This window comes from Stenella coeruleoalba (genome assembly GCF_951394435.1).
Source record: "Stenella coeruleoalba genome assembly, chromosome: 18".
NCBI classification, from domain to species: Eukaryota; Metazoa; Chordata; class Mammalia; order Artiodactyla; family Delphinidae; genus Stenella; species Stenella coeruleoalba.
In genome coordinates, this window is record NC_137164.1 from 25,192,482 (window position 1) to 25,209,403 (window position 16,922).

At 38.3% G+C, this 16,922-nt stretch overlaps 1 protein-coding gene across 1 annotated transcript in view; it reads left to right on the top strand.

Annotated features, from left to right (window-relative positions):
- The first annotated feature begins 3,784 nt into the window (after nt 1–3,784).
- SUGT1 (SGT1 homolog, MIS12 kinetochore complex assembly cochaperone) overlaps nt 3,785–16,922 on the top strand; it is a 49,725-nt gene continuing 36,587 nt past the window's right edge. The window contains exons 1-9 of the mRNA XM_079903381.1: nt 3,785–4,019; nt 4,109–4,166; nt 10,598–10,688; nt 11,360–11,429; nt 12,113–12,183; nt 13,276–13,329; nt 13,713–13,729; nt 15,061–15,095; nt 16,739–16,835. Coding sequence (XP_079759507.1) covers nt 3,982–4,019; nt 4,109–4,166; nt 10,598–10,688; nt 11,360–11,429; nt 12,113–12,183; nt 13,276–13,329; nt 13,713–13,729; nt 15,061–15,095; nt 16,739–16,835 — 531 coding nt within the window. The 5' untranslated portion in view covers nt 3,785–3,981. The remainder of the gene's footprint in view (nt 4,020–4,108; nt 4,167–10,597; nt 10,689–11,359; nt 11,430–12,112; nt 12,184–13,275; nt 13,330–13,712; nt 13,730–15,060; nt 15,096–16,738; nt 16,836–16,922) is intronic.

A 16,922-nucleotide genomic window follows, 5' to 3' on the forward strand; every position in this document is an offset into this window, starting at 1 on the left:
GTTGAAAAAATTTGATATGTGACTACATTACTGTAATTGTCACCTAGTCAAGATATATAACATTTCCCACATCAGGAAGTCTTCCTCATGGCCCTTCCCAGCCAGGAGATCACTCTCTGACGTCCCTCACAATGTTTTTTATTTTCATATAAATGGAATCAACCAGGATGTACTCTGTCTGGCTTCTTTAGCTCAACATGATGTATGTGAGGTTCATCCATATTGTTGTGTGTACTGGTAGTTCATTCTTAGTCTTTGATCTCTAGTATTTTTCTTCTGTGAAAGGACATTTAGGTTATTTCCAGTTTTTGCTACTGTGACTAATGTTGCAATCAATATTCTTATACACAAACTTAAGTATTCTTTTCTCTTGGGCATATGCCTAGTGGTAGAATTTCTGGGCAATAGGGTTCATGTATGACTAGCTTTAGTAGATAGTGTCAAAGTTTTCTAAAGTAGCTATACCAATTTATACTCTCCCTAGCAATACGTGAAAGTTACAGGTGTTCCATATCCTTGTCAATACTTGGCACTGGAATTCTTTTTAATTTTAGCCATTTTGGTGGGAGTGTTTAGTACCAAATTATGATTTTACTGTCCCTGATATAGCTATTGATGTAGAACTTCTTTTCATATGCATATTGGCCATTTAGAGAACATCTGAAAATCAACCAAAGTAATTAACATTAACTTATTAAAGAAAAAATAAACATGGACATTTCAATAAAGGCAGAAAAAGCATTTCATATTGAATGCTTTCTCCCTAATGTTACAATCAAGATAGGAAGTCCATCATCACTACTTTTACTCAACACTATAGTAGACATCCTAGCCAGTGACAACCAGCAAGAAAAATAAAAGGTATAATGATTGCACAGGAAGATGTCAAACCATCTATCACAGATCACAAGACACTGTGATGACTAAAATTCTAAGAGTCTACAAAGTATTAGAAATAGTAAGGGAACTTAGCAAGATGGTTGAATATAAGGTCAATATGTAAAAACCAGCAGTGTTTCTATACACTAGCAACAAATATTAAAAATTTAGAATGCCATTTAAAAAGCATAAAAACCTTCAAATACCCAAGAATAAATTTAATGAAAGATATGTAAGACTTCTACACTGTAACCTACAAAACACTGCTGAGAAAAATTAAAGACCACTTAAATAAATGGAAGGGTGTATTATATTCATGGATTGGAGGAATCAACATAAAGATGTCAGAAAAAAAAGAAATGGAGGCAACCTAAATGTCCATCAACAGATGAATGGATAAAGATGTGGTATACAAAAAAAAAAAAAAAAAGATGTGGTATACAGATATACGATGGAATACTACTCAGCCATAAAAAAGAATGAAATAATGCCATTTGGAGCAACATGGATTGGTACAGAGATTACCATACTGAGGTAAGTCAGACAAAGGCAAATATCATATGATATCACTTAATATGTGGAATCTAAAATATGATACAAATGAACTTATTTACAAAACAGAAACTGACTCACAGACATAGAAAACAAACTTATGGTTACCAAAGGGGGAAGATGCGGGGAGGGAAAAATTAGGAGTTGGGGTTAGCAGATACAAGCTAGTATATATAAAACAGATAAACTACTGCATAGGATAGGGAACTATATTCAATATCTTGTAATAAACTACAATGGAAATGAAAAAGAATATCCATCTATCTGTATCTGAATCAGTCTGTGTACACCAAAAAGTAACACAACGTTGTAAATTAACTGTACTTCAATTAAAAAAAAATTAGGATCAGTTTTCCCCAAACAGATTGATCTATAGATTCAATGCAAGCCCAGTTAAAATCCTAGCAGGATTTTTTGTCTTGGGGCCGGGGGGGGGTTTTCTTTTTTTTTTTTTTTGAAATTAACAGGTTCGTTCTAAAATTTATAAATAAATGGAAATAAGTTCTAAAAAATGTATAAAATGTAAATACAGAGGCCTTTGACTAGCCAAGGCAATCTTTAAGAGAAAGTTATAGGGCTTCAAGACTTATAAAGCTACATTAAGATAGTGTGGGACAAGGTTAGACAGACCAACGTAATAAGAACCTGGAAACAGACCCTCATATATGTGGTCATCTACTTTACAGCAAAGGTGCCATAATCATTTAGTGGGGGAAATGGCAAATGACAGCCTTTTCAGCAAGTAGGGCTGGGTCAATCGGCTATCCATAAGGGGGGAAAAGGAAACTTGATCCCAACCTCCTACCTTTCATAAAAATGAATAAACCTGTCTGTGAAAGGTAAAATACTCAAGCAACAAGAAGAAAACACAGGTGACTATCCTCATGGCTTTGGAGCAGACAAGGCCTTACATATGATACAAAAAGCATTGATCACAAAAGGAGAGATCAGCAAACCCAGACAGTTTTACCTCAATTATTTCTGTAATTCTTACGATCCCCTACAATCACTAACCTATTTAAGAGTCACTTGGCCTGTAATACAGCAGTTGTCTCCCAACAACTGTTCTTTTCCCTTTAATCATTCTTCCATAGTACAGACAGAATAACATAAAAATGCAAATTTAACTGTTACTGCCTTTTTTTGAGTAAAAATCCTATAACGGGTTAACATCTTTAAGAGAATTACATCCAAACTTCTCAGCAGATTACAACTAGCCCTTTATGATCTGGCAGTTACCTGCCTCTCCACCACCCAGTCAGTCTGCTTCTAGCTTGAATTTTGGCTCTACCAATTTCAGAGTTCACATTATCACTTTCTAACATTCGGCCTATTCTGCCTGAATTGCCTTTTCCATTTCCTTCACTAATTCGAATTCATCTTTCCAGACTGAGGTTCCGGTACAACATATTTGAGGATTCCATCCGTATACCTTATATTCGGCTGCGTCCCTTGTTGCTATCACATCACTGACTATTGCCCTTCTTTGGTTTTAGCACTTTGAACAAAACTGGCTTAAGTTTCTGGAAGGCGTTAACATCATTGAATCCCAGGACTCAGTTTAGATTCTGGATGTGGCAGACACTCCAGTTCAGTTACTTGTTTACCTCTACTGAGAGCCGCTCACTCCCACTCCTTCCTGCTCCCCCCCCCGCCCCCATCCCCGTCCCGTGGAACTTGCTGGAAGCTTCTTCTATCTGAATTGCACGGGTCAAAGGGCGGTGACGGAAGGCCTGACCAAAGAGGTGGAAAGTAAAGCAGCACTGAGACAAATTCAGGCCACCTTTCTCCCTTCAGTGCCTTCGGATGGTACACGTTTTTCTTCTGTCTGGGAAGCCAAGTAGGAAGAAAGCCTGGGCCTGTGTCGTTCTGGGGAAAGGAACAGTTCACCCGCACCGGAACCAAAAGGTTTCCTCCAGTCCAGCCTCTGCAAGGGCGGAGCGACTTCCGGCGAGTCCGAGGCCTTTAGGGTTCCCAGCGCCAAGATCCCGGCATCGACGCGCCATCCGGAACTCGCTCCCGGAAAAGAACACGTAGCCGAGAACGTCACGGGTCACGAAAAGCTTGGCTGCCTCCGGGAGCCATGATGAGAGCTGCAGAGAAAAGGGAGCTCGATGTGCCTTGTGTTATTATTATTAACAGACATACAAACGACCCCAAACGCCACACGTTCCTGAGCGATAACAGTACGACACAAAAGTCCTTTCGACCTACCACCCACTGAGGCTCTGCGGCTGTGTGGGTGCGCGCAGGGACTGGTTTACGCCGCGCCCTGCGTAACCATGGCTGCAGGGGGCGGGGCCTGACAGGCTGCTCGCCGGCCGGGGGTGGGGGCGGGGGTGGGCCAGGAGAGTCGGTCCTCCAAGGTCCCAGCCCAACACGCGCCCGCGCTTCACCTCCCCTCCCCTCGCGGCACGCTACGTGGCTGCTCATTGGCTACGTAGGACGGAAGCTCGGTTGGTGTTTCTCCAGAAGTTCCCCCTTGGGCGGCGGCGGAGCTGGTAACCTCGGTAGGAGCAGCACCAGCAGCGGTAACAGTAACTGTTAGAGATGGCGGCGGCTGCTGCGGCACCTGCAGCAGCCCAGAGGTGCGTGTTTTTCCTTCTCTTTGCTATTATTTGTATCCCCCTTCGTCTTTCTTTAGTTAGCCCTGCTGAAGTCGTTGTTTTCCTGGCAGGTTTTTCCGAAGCTTCTCTGATGCTCTGATCGACGAGGACCCCCAGGCGGCGTTGGAGGTGAGAGAGCCGGTTCACTGTGCTCTGGGGAACGCAGCCGCGTTGGGTTCCGGCCCACCCCGCCTCTTCCCAGCACTGTCTTCCTGGGGTCGGGGCTGCTGCTTTTCCTGTCTCAGCCCCGATGTTGACAGACTCCGCCTCTCCCTTCTGTGTCCCGCAGCGGCCCGGTTACGCTTCCCATCCCTAGTCCGTTCCTGTATCCTTGGAGCTGCTTAGTAAAACCTGCTCTCCATTTTGGGGGTAGAGGTAACATTCATAGTTGGTCTGAAAGGGCTTGTTTGTTTTTTAAATGGCATTTGTGACTGAGAGCAAAAAGTGAAATCTAAGGCTTGATGTTTATTCATTCGGTTTTTCGTTTGACAATCATCCTTGCCATTTCTGTGTACCAGGTTTGTGCTGAGTGCGTGTATGAACTCACACTATTGGAACAGAAACCTTTTCCCGTGTGTGCCCGAAAATTTCCAGATGTCCAGTCACTGTTCATTACCCACTCATTTGTTTATTTCTCAAAACAATTTCTTGGGGGCAACTGTGGAAGGCACTGTCTGCTCTGGATTAAAGTCTTATTTATGTATTTAACTGACTTGGAAGGCACTTTGTGTTTGTGTTAAGTGAAAAACTATAACGCTGTGAAGGAAAGCAAAAGAGCAAGAGTTAAATAATAATTTGAAGTAATAAAGAGAGCCCAGACTAAGAATACATGATGTAGTGGGTCACAAAATTTAGCCAGGGGTTTCTTGCTTTGAAGCATAAAAAAGAGGAAACTTTGTTTTGCTCTTATGGCTTAACATATGTAAGGTTAGGAGTTTGAGGCAAGAGAACCTTTTTCCTAGCTATGACTTCTAAAAGAAATTTGTTCCGTGGTTAGTGGAGGAGGTGACATTTGAGAAGAGGCATGAGGGAGTGAGCTTGGAAGCTCTGGGGAAAGATTATTTCAGGCAGGAAGAGGAGTCAGTGTCAGGATGCTGAGGTAGGAATGAAGTCAGCTGTGCAAGGAGCAGCAAGAAGGCCCATTTGGTTAGAGTGGGATGAAAGTGGAGTAAGAAATGAGGTGGGGAGGAAACCAGGGCGTGGGTCCTTTGGGGCCTTTTAGGTTGGATTATGCTTTTGGGGCTGGGATACGAACACCTTCAAATAAAGTGGTTGATTACTCGGTAGTGTTGTGATGTTTCCTAGTGATGCTTTTGGGATGACTATTAGAGTAATGTTACCAGAGGCACTGAGAGTTTTTCTCCATAATTCCTTATGTCAGCTAAATAGCTGTTAATTTTCAGAATCTACCTTTGTTATGGTCCTCTTAGGCCCCATGCCTCCTTTGGAAATCTAGTTTATATAATAGTTGCTATTAAAGCATATTAATGTAATGAATTCTTTGTCACGTTACATCTCAGTTACTTTTAAAATTATTTATTGAAGTGGGATATCTAACACAAATCTTAAGTCTGTACTAATGAACTTGAAGTTTTACATGTATGTATACCACCCAGATCAAGATATAGAATACTTCCATTCTCAAGGCTTTCTCATGTTTTTCCCCAGCCAATAATTCCTCTTACCCACCTGTTCTGTACTCTGTCACCATCAGTTAGTCTTTCTTGGACTTCATATAAAAAGTATCATACACTAGGTATTCAGTTGAGTGTAGATACTCTGTCTTGCTTTAAACATTATGGGAGATACATCCATAAGTTATTTGCTTTTCACTGCTGTGTAGTATTCCACTGTATTAATATAGCACAGTTTATTCTAACAGTGAACATTTGGGGTATTTCCAGTTGTTAGCTAGTATGAATAAAACCACTGTGAATTTTCTTGTACATGTATTTTGGTGAACACATGCAGTCCTTTCTTTTGGGAGTGCATTTGTTTTTTTGTTTCTAGGAGTGAAATTGGATAGTGTGGGTGTGTGATTAGCTTTAGTACATTTGTCCGTAAAGTGTGGCTCTTGGACCAGTAGCATCAGCATCACTTAGGAACTCAGAGAAATGCAAATTCTTGGACCCCACCCCAGATTTTGTTTTTTATTTTTTTTGGCTGCGCTGCAGGCATGTGGGATCTTAGTTCCCCAAACAGGGATCAAACCCGTGTCCCCTGCAGTGGAAGCATGGACTGCCAGGGAATTCTCCACCCCAGATTTTCTGAAAGTACTTATGAATCTGGTAGGCCAGTACTCCTTACCCGTCCATTTTACAGAAGAAAACAGACCCAAAGAAATCCAAGTGATCTGTCATAGAGATGTATGTGGCCAGTTAGAGGCAGAATAGGGGCCTCAGGACACATGTTTCCTGATTCTTAGTCTAGTGCTGTAGAATAGCGGCTTTCAAAAGCATGATCCCCAGACCTTCTGCAGAAGAATCACCTGGGAATTTGTTAGAAATGCAGATTCTCAGGACCTACCACAGGACCTACCACCTGAATCAAAAACTGGGAGTGGAGAGAATGATCATGATAAGAACCAGCTTGTGTTAAGAGGAAATGTTCTTCTTAAAACTTAAGATGACCTTCTCACAGAGATAAACAGGCAAATGTTAATTACTAAGTAATTGGTAATAATGAGTAGGGCCAGAACCTTGATGAGAAGTGAGAGTCTGTTTCCCTCTAGATTTTCCCAAGGGTTGGTTTAACAGTAGCTATTTTAAAATTAAGGTCGCTTGATATTACATCAGTTAAAATGTCACATTTTTATATAAGACCATCAATTAAGAATAAAGAGAAAGTGTATCAAGCTGATTACATTTTTCATTCATTAAACAAACAACGTTAGTGGCAAATGCTGTACTGGGAGCCAGAGAGCTAAAGATGAAACTACTGTAGTGAGGGAGTTTGTAGTCTAGTGGAGAGAGACAGGCAAGTCAACAGATCATTAAAATATAAGTACTCCAGTGGAGTGGTGTATCAGGTACAGTAAAGAGCGTAGCAGAGGCTAACTGGGGAAGTAAAAAAAACTTTGCAGAGGAAGTCTTAATTCAGTAGAGGGAGGAAACATATATGTGGATTATGAGAATCTTTTGAGGCCCAGTGTGAGTAGTGCTTAAGAGCATGGGCTCTGGAATCAGACTGCTTGGGTCCATAGCCTGGTTTCAAGAAAGTTCCTGCTATCACTTTTCTGGATCAGGTTTCCTGTCTGTAAAATGGGATTAACTAGGACCACTCGAAAGGGTGATTATGAGGATAAGTAATGTAAGGTACAAGGGTGAGGCCCTTGAGGTAGACATCTTACAGATTCTTCTCTAGGTTCTAGCCACGCTGGCTTGCTTTCTGCTACTCAAATGTGTCGAGCTCAGTCCTGGTGCAGGGCCTTTGGACTTGGCAGTTCTTTTGCCTAGAACGTACTCTCTATTGACTACCTCTTGTTTTGCTTGGAAATGCTCATCACTCTAGATTTCTCTGAAATGTCACCTTCTCAAGGAAGCTGTTTTCTCTGACGACCTTATCTGAATTGGGCCCCAATGTAAGCTTCAAGAGTGCAGGGGTTTTGTGTATCTGTTTACCACTGTGTTCTCAGCGTAGTGCCCGGGATGTAGTAGGCCCTCAGGTGTGTTAAATGACTCCTACCACAATTCTTGGAACAACTGTGAGGTGCATTTACAAGGACGCTGAGGCTAAAGAGATTAACTTGCTCAAGGTTATCGAGTTTAGAAGTGACAAGTCGCAGGTTCAAGGCATCAGGGTCATCTTCTGGAGGAGTGGGTAGGATTGGGGTGTATGATATAATTGTTTGGGAGCTGACTTTGAAGTAGTTGACCACAGATAGCTTTGTTGAGGGCATAGCTGGTTAGCATAAAGTATACCAGTTCTACATGGTTATGTGATTTTTCTCTAGGGGTGCTTGCTAGTTTAGGAATGGAGAAGGCTTGATACTCTTGTTTATCCATGATTGGGGTTTAGCTGTGACTAGAAGAAAATGGCAAGTGGAGTCAGGCTGAGATATTCAGAGCTAAAGGCCTTTAAATGTTAGGTCAGTCTGAGCAGTCTGCTTTTGCTTTTAATCTTAACAAGTAACCTTTTTGGATAGCATTTTAAGAGAGCCAAAGATTTGGAAATTAATTTTCTAAGATCCAAGTCTTAAACAATTTTAATGCCTTAAAAAGGAATTTTCCCCCTCTCGTTCTGTGTTATCAGGGTACTTCCTTTATCATTATCTTGTTAAAGATTTCAGTGTAATTATATTTTACACTTCATGGGTTTCTTTACTTTTGTGAACTATAACACAACCCATTTTCTGTGAGAAGTACTATATCTTTGGATACGTTTTGTGTAAGTCTGATTAAATAGCCCTTTGCTGCTGTGATTCAAATGTTGGCCCTGAAGTTCTTGCCTTTTGAGATACCTCTCTTTAGTCCCTTTGTATTCTAGCAGCCAGCAGCTGTTGTCACAGAAACAGTAGAACACTGAAAACACTGCCACAAGTCAGATGTAGTTAAGACAACCACAAGTAATTATTTTAACGTCACTTTTTCTGGTATATTCCTTATTCAAAATAAATTTATTGTTGTGTTTTATTCATGACTTACAAGTTGGTGTGTTATAATGTTCAGTTTGTGTTGAGTGGTTTTTTGGTAACTTTTTTTATTGATAGCTTAATAAGTCAGTTGCTTAGTTTATTTAACTGAATGACCATAACTGGTTCTCCTTAACCAACAATTGGTTTGTGTTTTTAAAGGTCACTTGCAAGTTGGTTCAAAATTCAGAAGTTTATACCTGACTCCTAAAGAAAAGGAATATTTTATTCATCTTTGAACCTCCAGTGTCTGGCCTATGTTTATTCCATAATATGTGTTTAAAAATACTTTTTGAAAAACAAACAGAAAAACCTGACTACTGAAAAAAATAAAAATACTTTTTGAATTGATGATCCAGATATTATTATAATCTGTAACAGCCTTTTTGACCTATAATATACATTTTCTGGGTGAGGAGAGGCTGGAAATGTGGTTTTATGATATATTTGAGTAGATATGTAGGAAGCCATCAGCTGTTTTCAAAATTGTTTGAAAGCTTAGTGGAAGATGGTGTTTTTAGCTTAAGAATTTCAAAGTATTAGAAAATCTTGTATTAGTACAAATGTTAGATGGTGTGTGAAAGAAACTTGGAGTAAAATTTTACCATGAGGCAATGTTTAGTGGTTAAAATTTGATTTGGAGTCAGACAGACCTGGATTTGAATCCTATCTCTGGCGCAGTCACTGACTAGGAAGTGAGGGAATGGATTTTCTGCGCACATCTGGGGGAAGAGCATTCTAGTGAGAGGGAGCAGCAGGTGCAGGGTCCTGAGATGTTCGAAGAACAGCAAGGAGGCCATTGTGGCTAGAATGGTGGCGCAAGGAGAAGAGTTTTAAGAGGTGAGATGAGAGGGAGAGCAGAAGGTTATATCGAGGAGGGCCTTGCAGATCATCGGAAGGACTTGGGCTTTTGCTATGAGTCAGCTGGAAAGATGTTGGAAAGTTTTGAGCAGAGACATAGTAACAAGATCTGATTTTCATTACTGCTTGGATCAGGGTGATAGGGGTTAAGATAGTAAAAAGTGGTTTAGATCTTAGGTATGTTGGGTTTTAGGTTTACGATTACCAAGTATAGTATACATTGCTTTGTGAGAATCACACTGCGAGGTTCAAGCAAAGCCACATGTGTGGCTATTGAAGTAATTTTGCCTGTTAAGAAAACTACCAAGTCCCTAGGGTGTGTGGGCAATGGGTAGAGAATCAAAGCCTTCCTGTTTGCCTGCATTTGTCCTTGGCTTCACTGATCGTGCTCTCTCTTCTTGCATCAGTATTGTTCCAGCTACCACTTATGAACTGTGACTGCCCAGACTGGCAGAGTTTTAATCGCTCTGTTAATTCTTGATCAACTGATAGTAGCTATCTATGAGATATTGTATCTGGGCTTTTGACAGAATGCTGTAATTTCTTAGGCCATTGATAAGAGGATAGGAGAGGACCACGTAAACTTGATTATGTATTTATTGGTTCCATTAACCTCTCTGAGCTCTAGGTTTAACTTCCATTTTTTAAATTTTTATTTTTTTTGTTTTTATTGGACAGCTTCACATTTTCTAGGCATCTCAAACTCTACATGATCTTTGAATCTTCTCCAAATTAGAAGGAGAAAATCAGTGGTGGTCAATGTATATGAACTAAACTCTCCAGAATAAATGAGGTGAAAATAATGACCATTTATTGAGTTCTGCTGTAGGCCAGGAACTGCTAAGTGCTTTAGGTAGATGTTACATTCAGTTGTGGTCTTTTGAGGGGAGAAGGGAGGAGAAAGGGGGATATTGATCCTCTTGGAAAGAAAAGCTCCAAACTTGTTTCCCTGTTATCTTTTCTCCAAATACTTTATGATAATAGGTTATTTGATTAAAAATCATGTTTAATTAGAATTCGATGGCTTTTAAAAAACATTTACTGACACTCAACGTGTTTGTATTTGTAGGAGCTGACTAAGGCTCTGGAGCAGAAACCAGATGATGCACAGTATTACTGTCAAAGAGCTTATTGTCACATTCTTCTTGGGAATTACCGTGGTAACTTTTCTTACAAAGTATATTGACTCTATAAGTTACTTACAAATTTTGCCCAAGATACAATGAATCAAATAAAATAAAGGTTATCTTCCAGGATTTTTAACTTGGTCTTTCATACAAGGTAAAGTAGCCGAAATGTGACAAACATGTTAAGCATCACCCATTTAAATTTTATGGTTGTCCGTTCTTTCTTCAGTGGGTGTAGAATTTGTACAGATTTCATTCATGGTTACTGGATATGCTAACAAAGAATAACATCAAATTTACTATTTTACAAAGTATTTAAATGAATTCCCTTGTTTTATTTTTTATAAAAAGAATGTATTTCTATATTCTGTAATTTTAATTATCTGGATAGATAATCTGAGTAGGGAGAAATTAAATACCTTGAGTCAGATTACATAAATGATGTTAATGAGAAAATTAGATGAACTTTGTGATACAGAGCTTTATTCATTGCCTGAAGCGCTTTAAGAAGGAAGTTCAATATTAGGTCATTAGGAAGGTATGAGGGTAATTTTATTTTGGATTAACTTTTCCTAATTTAAAATCATTTGTCCATTCCACCAGCTTGAAAACTTAAAAATCAGAGGCTAATTCAAATTTTGTGTGTAGTATTTGTTAGGATCCATAAGTAACTGACTAAAAAACCCATTTTTTTTCATATGCAGACGCTGTTGCTGATGCAAAGAAATCTCTTGAACTTAATCCAAATAGTTCCATTGCTCTGCTGAGAAAGGGGTATGCAGTAACTACTCTTCTTGCTGGGTCTGGACTATAGTTTCTTGAATGAATTAATTGTAAACTTTATATAAATAGTAAATTCTGTATTTATACATTTTATAGCTGAGATAGGATTCAATTTTAGGTATATTTTATACTTTTATTGTAGTATAGTTAGTATATATATATATAGTTTAAAATAGTGATGGTTGAAGGCAAAGTCTAGATGAAACTCTTGGATTTCACATCCCTTTTTTGCTTCATCATTTGGAATTTACTGTATTTAATTGACTAGAGAACATCTGTTCCTCACCCAAGCTGGACAGGCTACATTTAATGAAGACTCTGTTATCTGTGTACTTTATATCCCAGTTTGTTTCTGTTGATAAGTGTGACTTTATTCTTTAAGAATCAGAAACGTCTTTAATTCCTTAATATAACTATATTTTGGAATAAGCAAGTATATACAATTAAAATCAAGAAATTCCTTCTGAAATGAGTTCCAAAATTGGATTCTAATGGGAATTATACTAGATATTATAGTAGAGTATTTTAGGAAATCTCTTGGCTGGCTTATTAACATATACTTAAATTCTTTCTTTTAATAGTAGGGAAAATAGTTTCTTTTTTTTATTATTTAGAAAGAAGGCTGTTTTTCATGATCTCATGTGTGTGTATTTGTTTTTAATATTCTCATGCAGGATATGTGAATACCATGAAAAAAACTATGCTGCTGCTCTAGAAGCTTTTACAGAAGGACAGAAATTAGATAGTAAGTATTAGAATTATATGTTAGTACACTAATCCATTATACCTATGTGTCTTAAATACCATAGCTGAATTTTGTTAGTGTAATCTCAAGTTAATTATAGAAACCCAGCTTTTTTCTCTTCTTGATGACATTTCGTGTTGATTGCCGAATTTGAATTTACTTAAAAATTGATTAAACTGGCCTTTCTTTAGCACTTAAATCACAGATAAACTATCATCAGAAGCAGAAAACTACATAAACACTTAGTGTGCTCCCAAGTACTTAGTCTGGCTTTATTTTTTTTCTAATGGATAAGTGAAAGTATAATTTGCTCTCACATTCAGAAGTCTATTTAAGTGATTATCCAGATGGCTGAGATAATGAAATCTTAAAATGAAAATTTTTATTGAGAAATGAAGTGTTAAGTTTGGGGTAAAGTATGATAGGGTATTGAAGAAACATGGAGGTTTGAGAGTATTGTGAGTTTCTGATATCACCTTTTTGAGAGAAATAGATGAAAATTATCACAGCAGTATAGATATCTGTGCATAATATATAGAAATTGTAAAAGCCAAGTATCAAAAACTCTGCAGAGTACAAAAAGGTTGTAAGTAATCTCATAGTTACAGTACATAATCCTAATTGTGTACTATCATTTTATCTTCATCTTATGATAGAGTGTTATCACAATTCTCCAAAGCAGTAGCTCCTAACTGGGAATGGTTTTGCCCCATAGGGGACATGGAGCATGCTTCAGTAGTTGTGGCTCGCGGGCTCTAGAGCACAGGCTCAGTAGTTGTGGTGCATGGGCTTAGTTGCTCCGTGGCATGTGGGATCTTCCTGGACCAGGGATCGAACCCGTGTCCCCTGCATTGGCAGGCAGATAAAATTGATTTTTTAAACATCAGAATTCTTCAGGATGAACAAGTAACTAACAGGTTTAATATTACGATAGCTATAAACTCTGTTAGGACAGATATTTTTGTCTAATTCACTGTTGCATCCACAGTGCCTAGAATAGTGTTTGGAACATAGGTATTCAGTAATTATTTGTTGAATGAATATGTGAGGTTGTGCGGATGAGTGATGTTACAGTCAGTTTGTTCTTTCTAGGTACAGATGCTGATTTCATTGTCTGGATTAAAAGGTGTCAAGAAGCTCAGAATGGTAAGTATGCAGGTTTCCCGTGGTCTTTCCGTTTAAAAAGAAGTAAATGTTTGACGTTTGTTTGTTTTGAACTTTATAACTTATAATTTAAGTAGTGGCTGTTCTCTTAGGTTGGGCTTTCCCAAGGTATTTTGATTTTTTACCTCATTCGATATGTTGAAAGGGAAATTTGGATGGATTTGTTTTGCAGTGGTATTACTGGTAAGAAACTACTGAGGAGTCTCAAGTGACTCCAGGATGCAGTTAAACCCCTTTCCCTTATTAGGTATGCATGGAGAATTGATTTGCTTAATCACTATGTTTGTGCCATAGAAATCATGTATGTAATTTTGCCTATACACGTACTGTTACCTGAAAATGTTTCCTTTTTATGTTTTTAATAGGATCACAGCCTGAGGTGGTAAGTCCAAAGGTTTTATCCTTTGTGTGTGTGTGTGTGTGTGTGTGTGTGTTTTAAATTTTTTTTTAATTTTTGGCTGTGTTGGGTCTTCGTTTCTGTGCGAGGGCTTTCTCCAGTTGCGGCGAGCGGGGGCCACTTCATCGCGGTGCACAGGCCTCTCACTGTCGCGGCCTCTCCCATTGTGGAGCACAGGCTTCAGACGCGCAGGCTGAGTAGTTGTGGCTCACGGGCCCAGCCGCTCCACGGCATGTGGGATCTTCCTGGACCGGGGCACGAACCCGTGTCCCCTGCATTTGCAGGCGGACTCTCAACCACTGCGCCACCAGGGAAGCCCCTATCCTTTGTGTTTTTACTTAATTATATTATTACTAAGTATATTTGAGGCTGGACTCGGAATAAGCTTTCTGTCAGTTACATATCTCTCTAGGGCAGTTTTACTAATTTTCTTCCTCCAAACGCTGTCCCTTCCCTTCTTACTTAGGGACAACTTGGAGGCCACCATTGACCCAGGACAAGTTCTTTAGATTTACAGTCTGAACTGGCACACGTAGTTTAGAAAAGTTTGGATTGGTTAAGAGTCACTTTGTTTCTCAGTGGTCAGTGATGTTTGTTGCAGAGAGGCCAGCCATAAATGGTGTAAGACAATATCAGGAAGGCACCATGGAAATAGTGCTTCACATGTTTTTCCAGAGCAGTTTGATGCCATTGTTAAGCCTGAAGGTTATACTATAGTCTTAAAAATGTTTTTTTAAATGTTATTGTTATTTTCAGCTTAGAGAGTTACTGAATCTTGAAATTGGACATTTTATATGTAACCTTTTCCAAACATATCTTCAGAAATTTTTCTGTTTTTTATCCTTCTTTTAATTTAGAAGAAAAACGGTTTTTTGAAATTGAAACTCGTAAAATTTTAAAAATGCTGAGTAACAGGGAGATCAGCTCGGTGCTTTGTGACCACCTAGAGTGGTGGGATAGGGAGGGTGGGAGGGAGGGAGACGCAAGAGGGAAGAGATATGAGGACATATGTATAACTGATTCACTTTGTTATAAAGCAGAAGCTAACATCATTGTAAACCAATTATACTCCAATAAAGATGTTAAAAAAAATAAAATTAAAAAACAACAACTGAGTATTCTAATTCCTGTGAAGATGAGTATTATTTAACAGTTATGGATACCATGCTCTGTAAGAAGTTTTCATGTAGTTATTCCATATCAAAGTATTCCATATCAAACTATAACACTGGGTAAATTAATAATACATACATTTTTAATATGCAGTTACTAAACTAACTTGTAAAAATCTTTCTCTTTGAACTTGTCAAAATCAGTCTGCATCCCAGAGGACTTATCAGTCAAAAATCAAGTAAGTGTTTGTTTTTCATAATGCGTGATAAATATGCCTAAAGGGAAAAAACCCTGTTGTTTAATAGTAAGCAAGTCCTTACCTGTGATTTAAGTATTTCTTAGTTTATAAAAGAAATCATATTAAAGCCTTGAAAAACTAATTGTAAAACTGTTAACTGATTTGAATTAGTGTTTATATTAAGGTTAAAATCAGATCAATTGCCAATTAAAACTTACTTCACCTGATTCCACATTATGTCACCTTTCCATGTATTAAAGAGAGTCTCTTCCATTTAAGTTATTGCTGTTACCTAGGTAAATAAGTTAGTAGACTTGATAGAATTGTAACTCTACCTGCCTTTTATATGTGGAGTAAATTTTTCATAGAATAATTCTGCATGAGTTGAAAGTCACTTGCTGAGGGCAGCAGTTACAATCATGAATAAGTATTTAGCAAGGATTTGAGTTATTTTTAGTTGGTCATTAGCTGTGTGTACAGCTTGTATTCTTAGTGTAACAGAAAGAAACACAAGGCATTAATCTCGAGCTTTGCATCCTAACTGAATTTCAAAGGAAAACTGTGAGTCTTTTAAAGATCCAGTGCTTTTGACGTAAAGTGGCTTGAAAATCTTAAAACAATTTACTCGTGTTCTTTCTGGGGAGATACAGGATGACTCTCCAAGTACCTAGTAAACAAGGAACTTTAGTGACAGGAGCAGGGGTAGGGTACATAAACTTAATAATTGGAGCGTTTGGAGTATAAAATAATCCCACATTGATGTAATAAATATACCATGTATCAGGGTACTGTGCTTAGTCCTGGGAATGTGATAGTGGCAGGATAGATAAATAGCTCTGCTCTCATGGAGTTTATAATCCACTCTAATTTGAAAGTGATGATATATTTTTAGAGCTTTCAGTGGGAAAGATACACATAATTAGAATCTCTAGGCACACTAATCTTTCCACATACTTTGAGATTGAAGGAAGGTACTATGTTTAATATTGTGCCTGGCAGAATGAGTTAAATTATTTTAATTTTAGCTCATTTGCTTCTGTTCCCTGTGCTCAGGGCTGTTTGCCCTCAGCTTCAGTAAAGAGATCCTGGAGTGCGGGGTCAGGTTGACATGGGTCCAGTGTAACACCTGCTACTGATGTGCCAGTTGCCTCACCCTTCTGAGCTTACTTTTTTTTTCATTTGTAAAATAGGGATGGAAGTGTTTACTTCTTAGTATTAGGTTGAAATGAGAGGATAAAACTGTTGGTGTATTAGAATTGTTACCTGTTAGAATAAATTTTATCTTTAAAACTAGCTGTGCATGTGGCCTCATGCTGTGTGGTGTGGCCAAAAAAAAGCAATTAGCTTAAGCACAACAGTATTAGAGATATGTTAGAACCTAGAAAATTATGTAAGTATTTATTAAATCCACTGGAGGGGTTTTGGACATCATCAACCTTACTTTTCTCTTCCCTTAGTACAGGTCATATGAAATTAGTTACATAAAATTGTTTCTGTGAATCAACAGCTGCTTTGCTATTTTGTTCCTCAAGGTGGAGCTCTTGTTGTTCATCAGATTATATACAGTTTTTATCTTGACAAAACAAGCAACAACTTTAAGAAAATTTAAGTTCTGTTTTAAGTTTCCTTTTTCTTTTTTATAGGTATGACTGGTATCAAACAGAATCTCAAGTAATCATTACACTTATGATCAAGAATGTTCAGAAGAATGATGTAAATGTGGAATTTTCAGAAAAAGAGGTTATTATAGTTTTTGAATTATCTTTGGTTGAGGTTAAATACGTTTATTTGTAAATATAAATATATATTGCAGAGTAATCTATAGTA